This window comes from Hyperolius riggenbachi, chromosome 4, assembly GCF_040937935.1.
Source record: "Hyperolius riggenbachi isolate aHypRig1 chromosome 4, aHypRig1.pri, whole genome shotgun sequence".
Lineage (NCBI taxonomy): Eukaryota > Metazoa > Chordata > Amphibia > Anura > Hyperoliidae > Hyperolius > Hyperolius riggenbachi.
The window spans coordinates 387,465,966-387,479,324 of record NC_090649.1 but is presented as its reverse complement, the minus strand read 5'-3'; the positions used below and the strand labels follow the sequence as shown (position 1 = coordinate 387,479,324).

At 43.9% G+C, this 13,359-nt stretch overlaps 1 protein-coding gene across 1 annotated transcript in view; it reads left to right on the top strand.

The window, feature by feature from the left end:
* LOC137504828 (interferon-induced, double-stranded RNA-activated protein kinase-like) overlaps window positions 1-13,359 on the top strand; it is a 90,642-nt gene that overhangs the window by 59,367 nt on the left and 17,916 nt on the right. The window contains exons 22-25 of the mRNA XM_068233420.1: window positions 1,407-1,541; window positions 3,002-3,200; window positions 6,955-7,095; window positions 11,613-11,714. Coding sequence (XP_068089521.1) covers window positions 1,407-1,541; window positions 3,002-3,200; window positions 6,955-7,095; window positions 11,613-11,714 — 577 coding nt within the window. The remainder of the gene's footprint in view (window positions 1-1,406; window positions 1,542-3,001; window positions 3,201-6,954; window positions 7,096-11,612; window positions 11,715-13,359) is intronic.

Genomic DNA, 13,359 nt, shown 5'->3' with positions numbered 1-13,359 from the left:
GCGAGGTGATGTTGGACAGCTTATGGATTCCTGGGTGTATGTTCCCTCTGGGCCCCAGGTCTCCCACAGCACTTTTCTTATGATGTATCACTTCGTTCTATTCTGTAAAGCGTTTATAGGCCTCTCTGGCTTATTAATGGGGTATATGGTACCCTATTTCTGAAAGTCTCTATGGACCCCCAGTGGCACAGGTTGGCCACTGGGTATATCTTTCTAATGTACCAACATCTGGCTGTGTTTTGGATGTATAATGTATCCCTATGCTTGTCTGTCTTATGTATTGTTCTTTAAAAATCTTTAAATAAAGAATCTTTAAAAAAAAAAAACCTGCCAGGGTGGAATTGGATTGGTCCATTTTCAATCTGCCTAAATTTGCATGCAGAGTTTGTATAACTGCATCTTAGTATAGTTAATGATAACAGCTGTATATTTTCTCAATCACAGGTGTACTTCATACAGTACAGTAGAGTCCCGTTTAACCTAAACTCAGGCATCCAGCAGTCTCAACTAACAATGTTTTGCAGAGTGTTTCCCAGCAGAAAACTTACAACGTGTAAACCTCTGGGCGCTGTCTTCTACACTTTCTGCAGCTCCCAGCGGCTTTCCTTTATTCATGTTCCCGGTGTGTAACGTGAACCACATCTCATATGCACACATCGGAAGCCATACACGGAGGAAGCAGGAAAGACACTGGGAGCAGCAGGATATGTACGAGATGGCGCCTAGAGGTTTAGTAAGTTGCTTCTGCTGCACTTCTCAAGCAACCAGCAAGAACACATATCTGGCATCAGACAATCCCTGCCGGTGCCAGATAGTAGGGAATCTAATGTAATAGTAAACAGTCCCAGATGGAGGCTCTAGTTGGAGGGGATATTTGATGCCACACAACTTCTTGCTGTATAGAAATGAAGAAAGTGGTCATCAATTTCTAGATGAATAATAAAAAGGAGGAACCTCTCTGATCTGTGCATTGAAAATAGCGGCTGCAGTAGTTTTGGTGCTGGGATAGCGGCTAGTAGAAAATTGGTATAATTTCTGGCATTCCACTACTAGGCTCTAGCTGATTTCAATAGTAAAATATTGGCAATTGTATTATTTAATATTTTTCTGTCGACTAACCTGACCTAACCTCACTTGAACCCTACCTCTAATGATGCCCAACCTTAACTGACCCCCTTGTCCTGCAGTCTCCGCCAATATAAGTTTTGCCTTCGCTGCTAAAAACTCCCTCTGCCAATATCCAAATTACGATAATTGGGCTGGCGCCCAAACTGCCCCCTGTACACAGGCATAGTTGCAATTAACATTGGGGTCTATGGGGCGGGTGACACTGACCACTGAAGCCTTACTCTATTTAGGACTAGTCTATCTTCAGATATTTTCAACAAATATTTTCTGTGTTTCAGATCTTCGAAATATCAGGAAGAAGTTAAAGCATTAGCAAACCTTGAGCATCAAAATATTGTGCGCTACTACACTGCTTGGTTGGCAGAAGATTATGTCTCCATTGAGGACAGCAGTGATAGCAGTAGTCGTTCAAGGTAAGCATAGCTATAAAAAAAAAATAAGTAATGTGTACTTAAGTACCAAGCCTAGATAGAACTTGACTGTATTGTTTTATTGGGAGAGTTAAGAAAAAAAATCAGTGCTTTGTGTGTGCAAATCATGCAGCTGAAAGCAGCTAGCAGAGCCGAGGCAGAGGCGAGAGAGGTTCCAGCCTCAGGGTGCAGTGTAGGAGGGGGCGCACAACTCACTCAGCTATCATTTCCTCATTTCCTTATTATGTTTGAAACAGAGAGAAATAAGAAAAGGGGATACATAGCAATGACTGATAACTAGAGCTTAAAGGGAACCATAGATGAATATGAAAAAGATGTTATACATACCTGGGGCTTCCTCCTGTCCCATACGCTCTGATCGATCCCATGCTGCCATCCTCCGCTGCCCGCAGCTATGAGAACCGGGACCCCGCTCTGCCGTCAGTCGGAGCCAGTCTAAGCGTAAGGGAAGTGCGCTGTTTGCGTATCTCTGCAGCAGCCGCTGGAGAGATACGTAGAGGGCGCATTTTTCCTGTGTAGGCTCCGATGACGTCAGTGACAGGACCCGATTCTTGTAGATGCAGGCAGTGGAGGACAGCGGCGTGGGATGGATCAGAGCGTATGGGGCTGGAGGAAGCCCCAGGTATGTATAACATCTTTTTCATGTCCCCATCTCTGGTTCCCTTTAAGGTGTTGGGGGCCCTGGGGCGCCTCTTACTCTAATAGCAAATGGTGTGTGATGGCTAGGGTGGGAGGGGCGTACTTTGGTTTCTCAGCATTGGGTGCTGGAGGACCTTGTCCCGGCTCTGGCAGCTAGCAGCTCTCCTTAAAAGTAAATTAAAACAATATATCAGGCTGTGCAAACAATCTTGATAACAGAAGTGTGCAGAAAAGATCAAAAGTTATTTATTTCATTTTGTTGGAAACATACATTCACAGTCACCCAGCAAAACAATTATTTGTCTGCATGCATAGCCACCCAGCATAAAAGCCATTTTAATTTTAAGCATGCCCACAACAACCTGGACAATGCCCCAGCTGGTACAAATTTACAAGATACTGGTCAAAATGATAGGACACTGATCCCAGTTTTCTGTGTGAGGGAGGTGTGGCATATATGTACATCACTGTGTGTTTTATCCATTGCCGTGGAAGTATAGTGTCCAGAAATAACAGACTGCCTTATAGAAAAGGGCAAACACCGGGGACCTTGTAGATGTACTGGAGGAGGGAGGTCTGGTGATTGTGTAATATTTCTCACATCTGGGCCATTTATGTTTATCATGAAGTACTGTGCAGAGCATTCCCAGTCGTCTTACAGTTGGTGTACCCTGATAATGTCCACGCTGTTACTCATAGAAGTGTTCTGACACAAGCACTATACTGAAAGAAGGGTGTAAAACTAGCAATTAAATTGTGTTTACCTCAGTGTATAGATAATTGTATGTTTTGTTGTCTTCTAGTGACCTCTCTAAAAGAGTTATTAAAAATTGCATATTTATACAAATGGAATTATGTGAAAATGGCTCTTTGAGGAGTTGGATAAAGAAAAGGAACGCTACAAATTCCATAGACACACATCTGAGCCTGAACTATTTCAAACAGATAATCGATGGAGTAAAATGTATCCATTCCAAAAAGCTTATCCACAGAGACCTAAAGGTGAGAAGGTCGGCAGAACAATAATAATGTATTTGTTTTCCCACTTAAGAAATGTTAGTTTGTGTTCCAAATCAGTGTCAGTAATCTGTGTCTGCTTGAGCACAAGAGCATAATCCAATCACTGCCATATCCATAGCCTAACAGCACTACCATCATCTAAGGTAATTCTCTGCTTTATGGGGAGGGACCAATTAGTAAGGATGAGCAAGAACAGTTTTGTGGGAAGCAAAACTGTACCTGCGTGTGTGAGGGGGTTGAGTGTAATGCTACAGAGAGGGTTAACCACTTGAGGACCGTGGGCTTTACACCCCTTAAGGACCGGCCACTTTTTTTCCATTCAGACCACTGCAGCTTTGACGGTTTATTGCTCATACAACCTACCACCTAAATGAATTTTGGCTCCTTTTCTTGTCACTAATAAAGCTTTCAACTGGTGCTATTTGATTGTTCCTGCGATTTTTACTTTTTATTATATTCATCAAAAAAGACATGAATTTTGGCAAAAAAATGATTTTTTTTAACTTTCTGTGCTGACATTTTTCAAATAAAGTAAAATTTCTGTATACATGCAGCGCGAAAAATGTGGACAAACATGTTTTTGATAAAAAAAAAAACCCATTCAGTGTATATTTATTGGTTTGGTTAAAAGTTATAGCGTTTACAAACAATGGTGCAAAAAGTGAATTTTCCCATTTTCAAGCATCTATGACTTTTCTGACCACCTGACATGTTTCATGAGGGGCTAGAATTCCAGGATAGTATAAATACCCCCCAAATGACCCCATTTTGGAAAGAAGACATCCCAAAGTATTCACTGAGAGGCATAGTGAGTTCATAGAAGATATTAATTTTTGGCACAAGTAAGCGGAAAATGACACTTTGTGACCAAAAAAAAAAGTTTCCATTTCTTCTAACTTGCGACAAAAAAAATGAAATCTGCCACGGACTCACCATGCCCCTCTCTGAATACCTTGAAGTGTCTACTTTCCAAAATGGGGTCATTTGTGGGGTGTGTTTACTGTCCTCGCATTTTGGGGGTGCTAATTTGTAAGCACCCATGTATAGCCTAAAGGTGCTCATTGGACTTTGGGCCCCTTAGCGCAGTTAGGCTGCAAAAAAAGTGCCACAATTTTTTTTACACACAATTGTCCATTTACAGAGATCTTTCTCCCACTCAGCATGGGTATGTGTAAAAATACACCCCAAAACACATTATACTACTTCTCCTGAGTACAGCGATACCACATGTGTGGCACTTTTTTGCACCCTAACTGCGCTAAGGGGCCCAAAGTCCAATGAGTACCTTTAGGATTTCACAGGTCATTTTTGTTTCAAGACTACTCCTCACGGTTTAGGGCCCCTAAAATGCCAGGACAGTATAGGAACCCCACAAATGACCCCACTTTAGAAAGAAGACACCCCAAGGTATTCCGTTAGTAGTACGGTGAGTTCATAGAAGATTTTATTTTTTGTCACAAGTTAGCGGAAAATGACACTTTGTGAAAAAAAAACAATAAAAATCAATTTCCGCTAACTTGTGACAAAAAATAAAATATTCTATGAACTCACCGTACTACTAACAGAATACCTCGGGGTGTCTTCTTTCTAAAATGGAGTCATTTGTGGGGTTCCTATACTGTCCTGGCATTTTAGGGGCCCTAAACCGTGAGGAGTAGTCTTGAAACAAAATTTCTCAAAATGACCTGTGAAATCCTAAAGGTACTCATTGGACTTTGGGCCCCTTAGCGCAGTTAGGGTGCAAAAAAGTGCCACACATGTGGTATCGCCGTACTCGGGAGTAGTACAATGTGTTTTGGGGTGTATTTTTACACATACCCATGCTGGGTGGGAGAAATAACTCTGTAAATGGACAATTGTGTGTAAAAAAAATCAATCGGGAAGTGGTTAAGTTCCCTATATCACCCGCCTCTTGCCAATCCAAGCTGCACTGCATCTTTCCAAAAGTTCCTCTTGCTGTGGATAAAGTGCAGTACAGCAGCAAGAAGTGGCGATACATGTAACATGATGCTCTTTGCTGCATCATAGGAGGAAACTGGAGTGCCTGATGGACAGGGGAAGAACATACAAACTCCATGCAGATGTTGTCTTGGCTGAGATTTAATTCCTGACCTGGATTCTAGAGCTGCAGAGTGAGTGCTATCACTTGATGCTAGTATGCCGTTCATGTGTTCAAACAGTACATGTGGATAGCGCTTCCCAGGGAAAGATATGAGGTTTAAACAGGATAACTGTTTGAACCTCATATCTTTCCTGGGAAAGCGCTATCCACAAGTACTGTTTGATTTTTTTCCGTAGGCATTAGTGTAGCATTTAGAATTGGAGAAGCAGCAGACCCAAAGTAAGGTGTTAGATTGGAAGAAGATGAAGCACAAATGTCTTGCATTTGAACTATGTCGTTCATGTAGCCATGCTGATTCTGTCCTTGAAGACTTAGCATGCAATAAAACTGTTCCTTCAGACAATCGCAAAGCACACAGAACATTAAATAAAGCATTTTCCCTGCGTTCAACACTAAAAAAACTAATTTTAATCGGATTATTTTGCTATTATTATAGACATAGATTCATTTGTTACCCTATATCAGCGATAGGCAAACTTGGCTCTCCAGCTGTTGAAGGAACTCCGAGCAGTGCAGAAACTATGGAAAGATGCATATCATTTTAAAGCTCTCTTTCTCCTCTTTCAAAAGATATATAAACCGCCGCCCTACGCCTTTTAGTTTTCGCTATTTTCACAATTGAAATGGCAGCAGCCGCGATTTCGATCGCGAAAATAGAAAAAACTAAAAGGCGTAGGGCGACGAATTAGGGGTTGTCAGAAAGAGGAAAAAGAGAGCTTTAAAATTATATTCATCTTTCCATAGTGGCATTGTATTACGCAGGGCGACTTTTTCTCAAAGTCAGCAGCTGCATTCAGCAGAATGGAGCTGCTGACTTTAGGAAAAAGTCGCCCTGCGTAATACAATGCCACTATGGAAAGATGAATATAATTTTAAAGCTCTCTTTTTCCTCTTTCTGACAACCCCTAATTCGTCGCCCTACGCCTTTTAGTTTTTTCTATTTTCGCGATCGAAATCGCGGCTGCTGCCATTTCAATTGTGAAAATAGCGAAAACTAAAAGGCGTAGGGCGGCGGTTTATATATCATTGGAAAGAGGAGAAAGAGAGCTTTAAAATGATATGCATCTTTCCATAGTTTCTGCACTGCTCGGAGTCCCTTTAAGGAACTACAAGTCCCACAATACATTTGCCTTTATGAATCATGTCTGTGGCTGTCAGTCTCCTGCAGAGCATTGTGGGACTTGTAGTCAGCTGGAGAGCCAAGTTTGCCTATCACTTCCCTATATGCTTTTTGTACTGCTCAAAGCAGTACAATACAAAAAACTCATTTAAATTTAGTTAAAGATTTCTAACCTACGACTGCCTTGAGCCAACACAGAACTGGAGCTTTCAGGGCTAACTGACGAAGATTCTATATTGTTGAGGCTATGTTGACAGTGGGCATTGAGTTCACTGTAAAACAGGAACGCAGCACAATGAAACATAAAAGTCGCACCACAAATTAGCTACGCAGACACAATAGACATATTAGTATATTAAATGTTTAAACATGCTAATTGATTACTGGATTAAGTTGCAGTGTTTCATGGAGTTCAGCTTTAATGTTTACTTTCCTTATCAAAGCAATGCATCAGTGTGAGGTGAATTTAGTTTTTATTTGTGCTTATTTTCTAGCCTGCAAATATACTTTTCACTAAAGAGATGGTAGTGAAAATAGGAGATTTTGGTCTGGTCACTCAAATGACTGGGGAAGACGAGAGTCGAGCACGGCAACGCACCCGAACTGGCACTCCCTCCTACATGGCTCCAGAACAGGTACTCTTTATTTGCAGCGCTTCCTTTCTTCATTTTTATATAATAAGATATAATGGTTATCCATCTTAGCCCCGTGCTCAGTGTCTGAAGGTAATGGCTTCTAGAGGCTTTCAAAGTCCAATTCTAATTTGGCTCATTTACATTTTTCATTGGTGACTTACATCCTTCACCCTCCTTGACAGGTTTTAGTGCTGGGATAGACACTGGCTGTTTGTTCCCTTGTGACTCTCATGCAGAAATACCCCAGGCTATGAGAGCCAGAATATCCATAGACAGTACAATTGTATTGTAAAGCTTCCTCTGTATGTGGACAGAAAATATTCTGCACAGAAGGCTGGCCACTAATAAAGCTTGTACACACTTTAGACTACTGTCACCCAGCAGGGTTTGGGACACAATCCTTCAGGTGACAGTACCTGGCCAGCACATTACAAACATGTTCTGTCAATATGGGAAGTGGTGGATGGACCATGTGCAGTGCACAATGTAGGGGGCGGAGTGCTGGACAGAACAATGGAGTTGGGCAAGCTGATCTGACATGCTGGATCTCTGGCCGATGTATCGGGGCTGCTGACTATATACAAGAGTCTTACTCGAGTTGGTCTAGTGGCCGCCGGGGCCGAGTTTAACCTTTTGTGTGTACAAACCTTCTGTTTATATACGTTGGAGCTAAAACCACTTTCATTCAAAAGGGGAGAGGAATGGACAATGCTAAGAGGTATGTGAGTCCAGCAGGAATGTACCTCTGTTCTTACCTAGGTAAGCTTTGTCTTGGGTCACGTATATTTATAACAATGTCATTTCGAAAGGTAGAAATTAAATAATGTTATTACTATTGCTTTACTATCTGCTGAACTGCTTTCCGTATCAGACTTTGGTTTGTATTTAACCTCCAATCTTTGTTTAAAAGTCAACCTTAAAATATTTTTAGTGAAGTTGGGGGTAGTGAATTGCTGCACAATTAACACACTTGCATGTTAACTGGACCAGCTACCAGAAGCAGTGATTTGCTAATCCCAACTTCTGCTTCCTGGATAGGGCTAACCTATTCAGAGAAGGTTTTGCTCCTCACCACTATCCTACACTGAACACAGAACATCTTTCTCCCAGAGGTGAAGTATTTTGCCTGAGTTTTGCACTGCAGTGATTGGTAAATATTCCACTCCTTAATTATTACATGACAGCACTGGTAAATCACATCTAGTGGTGCCCTAGCTAGCCAATGGCGTAGCAATAGGGGATGCAAAGCATATGACTGTGCCGGGGTTCCTGGACCAGAGGGACCCACCAGGGGCCATCCTTTGACTTCTGTATTAGCACTTAAATAGTGCTATGGTAGTAATGATTACCTCTGTATATGCTTTGAATAGTTGTTTTCATTATGTTTTTTTAAACCAAAAAATAAAGTTTATTTAACAGGTTTCTTAAGGTTACAACAGAGCCAGATTTGTTATTATCAGCAGTATACACAAATGACAGTTCGCTATACAACATGACAGCAAGTTGGAGTGCAAGTATACAGTTTACGCTGGACACGCAAGAAAGGCAGATACAGATGTACAAAAAGGATTATTAACAATGCGCTGCGGCGGTGCTTCATAGAGTATGTTGTTAAAACACAGTTTAGGATATGGGAACAGGGGAGAGAGGAAGACCACCGCAATACATGCAGTCTATAGGGTATATCAGCGAAGAGTGCATAAGAGGACTTGTTAAACGTGGGGTTCATTCAAGGCCTATCTTTCCATCTATCCCAAATTAAGGAGAATTGTTGTGGGCGTTTTCTGTGCGCGTATACAAGTTTTTTAAAAGGTAGAGTATTATCTAAGCGCCTCTTCCAGCTTAATAGGAATGGTGATTCTGGGGATAGCCATTTTAGTGCGATCTCCTGCCTTGCCGCAAACAAAGTTTCACTGATAAATGACTTGGTGCATGGTTGAGTATCTTCGTCTATCTGTAGCCCCAAAAGGCACATTCTGGAGTCTAGAGTGACCGGACAGCCCATCTTGTCATGCAAGAAATTGATCACCTGTAGCCAGAACGCTGCTACTGGCGGGCACTCCCACATAAGGTGGTAGAAGGAGGGGTTGGTCAAACTACATTTGGGGCACTGTGCTGAGGAATCAGGTTTATATTTGGCCACTCTGGCTGGTGTTAAATAAGCATGATTTAAAATGTATAACGTTGTTTTCATTATGTAACGGCTCCCCTCTCCTATTTAAACCTCTAACACTATGACTGAATGTTTCCTTATTTATTGCTTTGCATAGAGTGCATGGGGGGGGGGGTGCTAACATAGACACTCGCACTAGAGCCCATAGCTCCTTAGCTACACCCTTATAGCCAGCAGTATGATATACTATACACAATCTAATCAATAGAGAAAAACTCCTTTCCTGTGGCTTCTCAGTGATTCATTGGCCAGTGGTGCCTCTGGGAACCAGAGTGGATTTTCTAAAAGCAGTTATGAAACATGGCAAGGAAGAAGGGGTGAATACTTTTTTCAGCCAGAGCTTCATGAGGGAGATAGAATGGACGAGTGTCAATAGCTCTATGGCATTTAATTAAAGCTCCTTGTGGTAGTCTGTAGAGAGGGTAGCTGTTGGCAGGGGTCGAGTCCTGCGTGAACGCGGAGGGGACGGCGTCCACTCACTTTTTTTGGACAGTGGATGCCATTCCCCCTAGCACCCTGGAGGGGAGCAGCGCAGCAGAGAGGAGCATTGTGCGCAGCATGGGGAAGGGCGGACGTTCCTCTCCCCTCCTTCCCTCACCTTGGGGCTCCTCTCCCTGGCTCTCCCCTCCATAAAGATTGCAGCGGCGGTGGCTGGCAGCGGCATCAGTGGGCGGGGCTTACCTCTTCCAGTGTTCCGGGTTGACGCTGTGCGTGCCGCTGCTCTGGTCTTCACTAGACCAGACTAGCTGCATGAACAGCGTCCACTTGCCGGAACACTGGAGGAGGTAAGTCCCGCCCACTGTTGCCGCTGCCAGCCACCGCCGCTGCAATCTTTATGGAGGGGAGAGCCAGGGAGAGGAGCCCCAAGGTGAGGGAAGGGGGGGGGGAAACATCCACCCTTTCCCATGCTGCGCACAATGCTCCTCTCCACTGCGCTGCTCCCCTCCAGCTGGGGGGACACCTGGCTACAAATACTGGGGCCACTATACACCTGGCTACATATACTGGGCCCATATACCCCTGGCTACATATACTGGGCCCATATACCCCTGGCTACATATACTGGGCACATATACCCCTGGCTACAGATACTGGGCACATATAACCCTGGCTACAGATACTGGGCACATATAACCCTGGCTACAGATACTGGGCACATATACCCCTGGCTACAGATACTGGGCACATATACCCCTGGCTACAGATACTGGGCACATATACCCCTGGCTACAGATACTGGGGCCACTATACACCTGGCTACATATACTGGGCACATATACACCTGGCTACATACACTGGGGACACCTATACACCTGGCTACATATACTGGGGACACCTATACACCTGGTTACATATACTGGGCACATATACACCTGGCTACATATACTGGGCCGATATACACCTGGCTATACTGGGGACATCTGAAGACCTGGTTACATATACTGGGGACACCTGGCTATACTGGGCTACCTATTCTGGTGACATCTCTACATCTGGCCACCTATTCTGGGGACAACTATACACATGGCTACTTATACTGGAGACACCTATAGACCTGGCTAGCTATACTGGGGGTACCTATTTTGGGAGAACTGCTGTCAGATCTGTATTTTTTGGGAACCGCTGATGCCAGAGTACGTGTATTTTGGGCAACCGCTGCCAGATTGTGTATGTTGGGGGACCACTACTACCAGATTACATGTATTTTGGGTGTTACGTGTATTTTGGGTGATCCACTACCAGGTTTCACGTATTTGGGGGAACTGCTTCCATATTATGTGTATGTTGGAGGAACTGCTGCTGCCAGATTGTCTATTTTGGGGGAACCACTGCCATATTTGTATTTTTGGTGAAATGCTGTCAGATTACATCTACTTTTTGGGGATACACTACGACAGAGCTCAAACTTCGCCTGGCAGACCTTTTATATCACTGCTAAGGCCATGTATATTTGGCCCCACCCATGACCACGCCCTTGCTATGCTTAACCACGGCGCGGCACAGAGGTTTTTAGGGTGAGTCCACTCACTTCTTTTTCCAGGACTAGACCCCTGGCTGTTGGCAGTAGTAAAGTGAAACCTCTGATTATAACTGTCTCCACAGTTGTACAGTAGTGTCATCAGTGATAGCAGGCACAACATAGTCTTTGCTATGTGGTGGCCATATACCTTGCAGTTACTGTGCAGGGCTGGGTGCTGATGGAGTCAGTAAGCAGAGACCTGGACATGAGAAGAGTTGAGCACCTACAAATGCATCATCTGGGCACTGCCTAGATGTAATGTGTTCAGCACCTCAGCAGTTCATCTTCTTGGCTTTATGCTTTTTTTTTTTCTTTTTTCAACAGAGAGATGGAAACGTGTATGAAAACGAAGTTGATATATATGCTCTGGGTTTAATATTGGTTGAACTTCTTTGGATATTTAGCACGGGGCATGAAAAACAAATTGTAAGTATTAATAAATTAACATTGAGCTGTAATTGAATGTAATTGAATGATTGCTCACTGCAAGACAGCAACTTGCCTTTTAAATTGAGAAGGTTGTGTACACCGCTCAAAGCCCAGTGCCGGGCTGTGCTGGATCCTGGAAGCTTGATTCCAAAAGACAAATTTGAAGGCAAAAATGGTCCGCACTTGTCCACTTATGATCGTGACTTTATTAACCATTTCAGCCCCCGGGATTTTTCACCTTATGCATCAGAGCAATTTTCACCTCCCATTCATTCGCTAATAACTTTATCACTACTTATCACAATTTATTGATCTATATTTCTAAGTTTTCAGCCATTATAGCTTTAAAATAATCCACGCTACCAAAATTAAAACCTATGTATTTTATTTGCCCGTATGTCTCGATTATTATACCATTTAAATTTTGTCCCTATCACAATGTATGGTGCCAATATTTTATTTGGAAATAAAGGTGCATTGTTTCCATTTTGCGTTCATCACTATTTACAAGCTTATAATTTAAAAAATACTTGTAGTATACCCCCTTAACCACTTGAGGACCCACCCTTTACCCCCCCCCCCCCCTTAAGGACCAGCGCTGATTTTTGTGATCTGTGCTGGGTGGGCTCTGCAGCCCCCAGCACAGATCAGCTGGCATGCAGAGCGATCAGATCGCCCCCCCTTTTTCCCCCCCTATGGGGATGATGTGCAGGGGGGGTCTGATCGCTCCTGCTGGTGGCATGTTGCGGGGGGGGGAAGGGGGGCACCTCAAAGCCCCCCTCCGCGGCGACATTCCCCCCCCCCTCCCTCTCCTACCTGTCCCCCCGGTGATCGGGGCTGCACAGGACACTATCCGTCCTGTGCAGCCTGTGACAGGATGTCCGCTGTCACATGGCGGCGATCCCCGGCCGCTGATTGGCTGCCATGGTTAAATTCACACACAGCGTCATCCATGCGAAATCGTATGCAAATTCGCGGTAAAATTCGCATACAACTGCATGCAATTTCGCTCCTGCATGCAAATTCGTCTGCGGGGAATCCGCAGCGATTCCACACTGCACTAGTGGAACCGTACCCTAAGTGTTAGGTCTGGTTCAGACGGACGTTTGGAGGAGTCGCGTTCATTGGCGTCGCGGCGGCAATGCGTTCGGGCTTTCAGCAGCGTTTGTGTTGCGTTCGGATGCGGTCGCGTTTTTTCTTCCCCTAGGGGGACATTACCCGTCGCGGTTAACCGCCCCTGGAAGCTACATGTAGCTTCCAGGGGCTCCTTGAACGCCAGGGAAAATCGGGACCCAAACGCTGCGTTCATGCAAACGCGCATGAAAGCTTGGTACAAACGCTCCCATTCACTTGAATGGGAGCGTTTAACGCCAAGCCACGAACGCTGGCGGCAAACGCTCCGCAAGCGTCCGTCTGAACCACCCCTAACTAGGTTTCACTTCTGCAGAAGGTATTGACAAGGTTAAGCATCAGTGTTTACTACATGCAGAGCTAGCTTGGCAGAGTTCTTCTGCAGTCTATTCACAGTTGCTGATGAGAACAAATTACAAACATTGATCTGCATAAACAATCACAGAACACAAAGAAGTGGATTTCTTCAGCAGCTATATGTGAAATTAAGACTTTTCATTGTGTGTTGTGC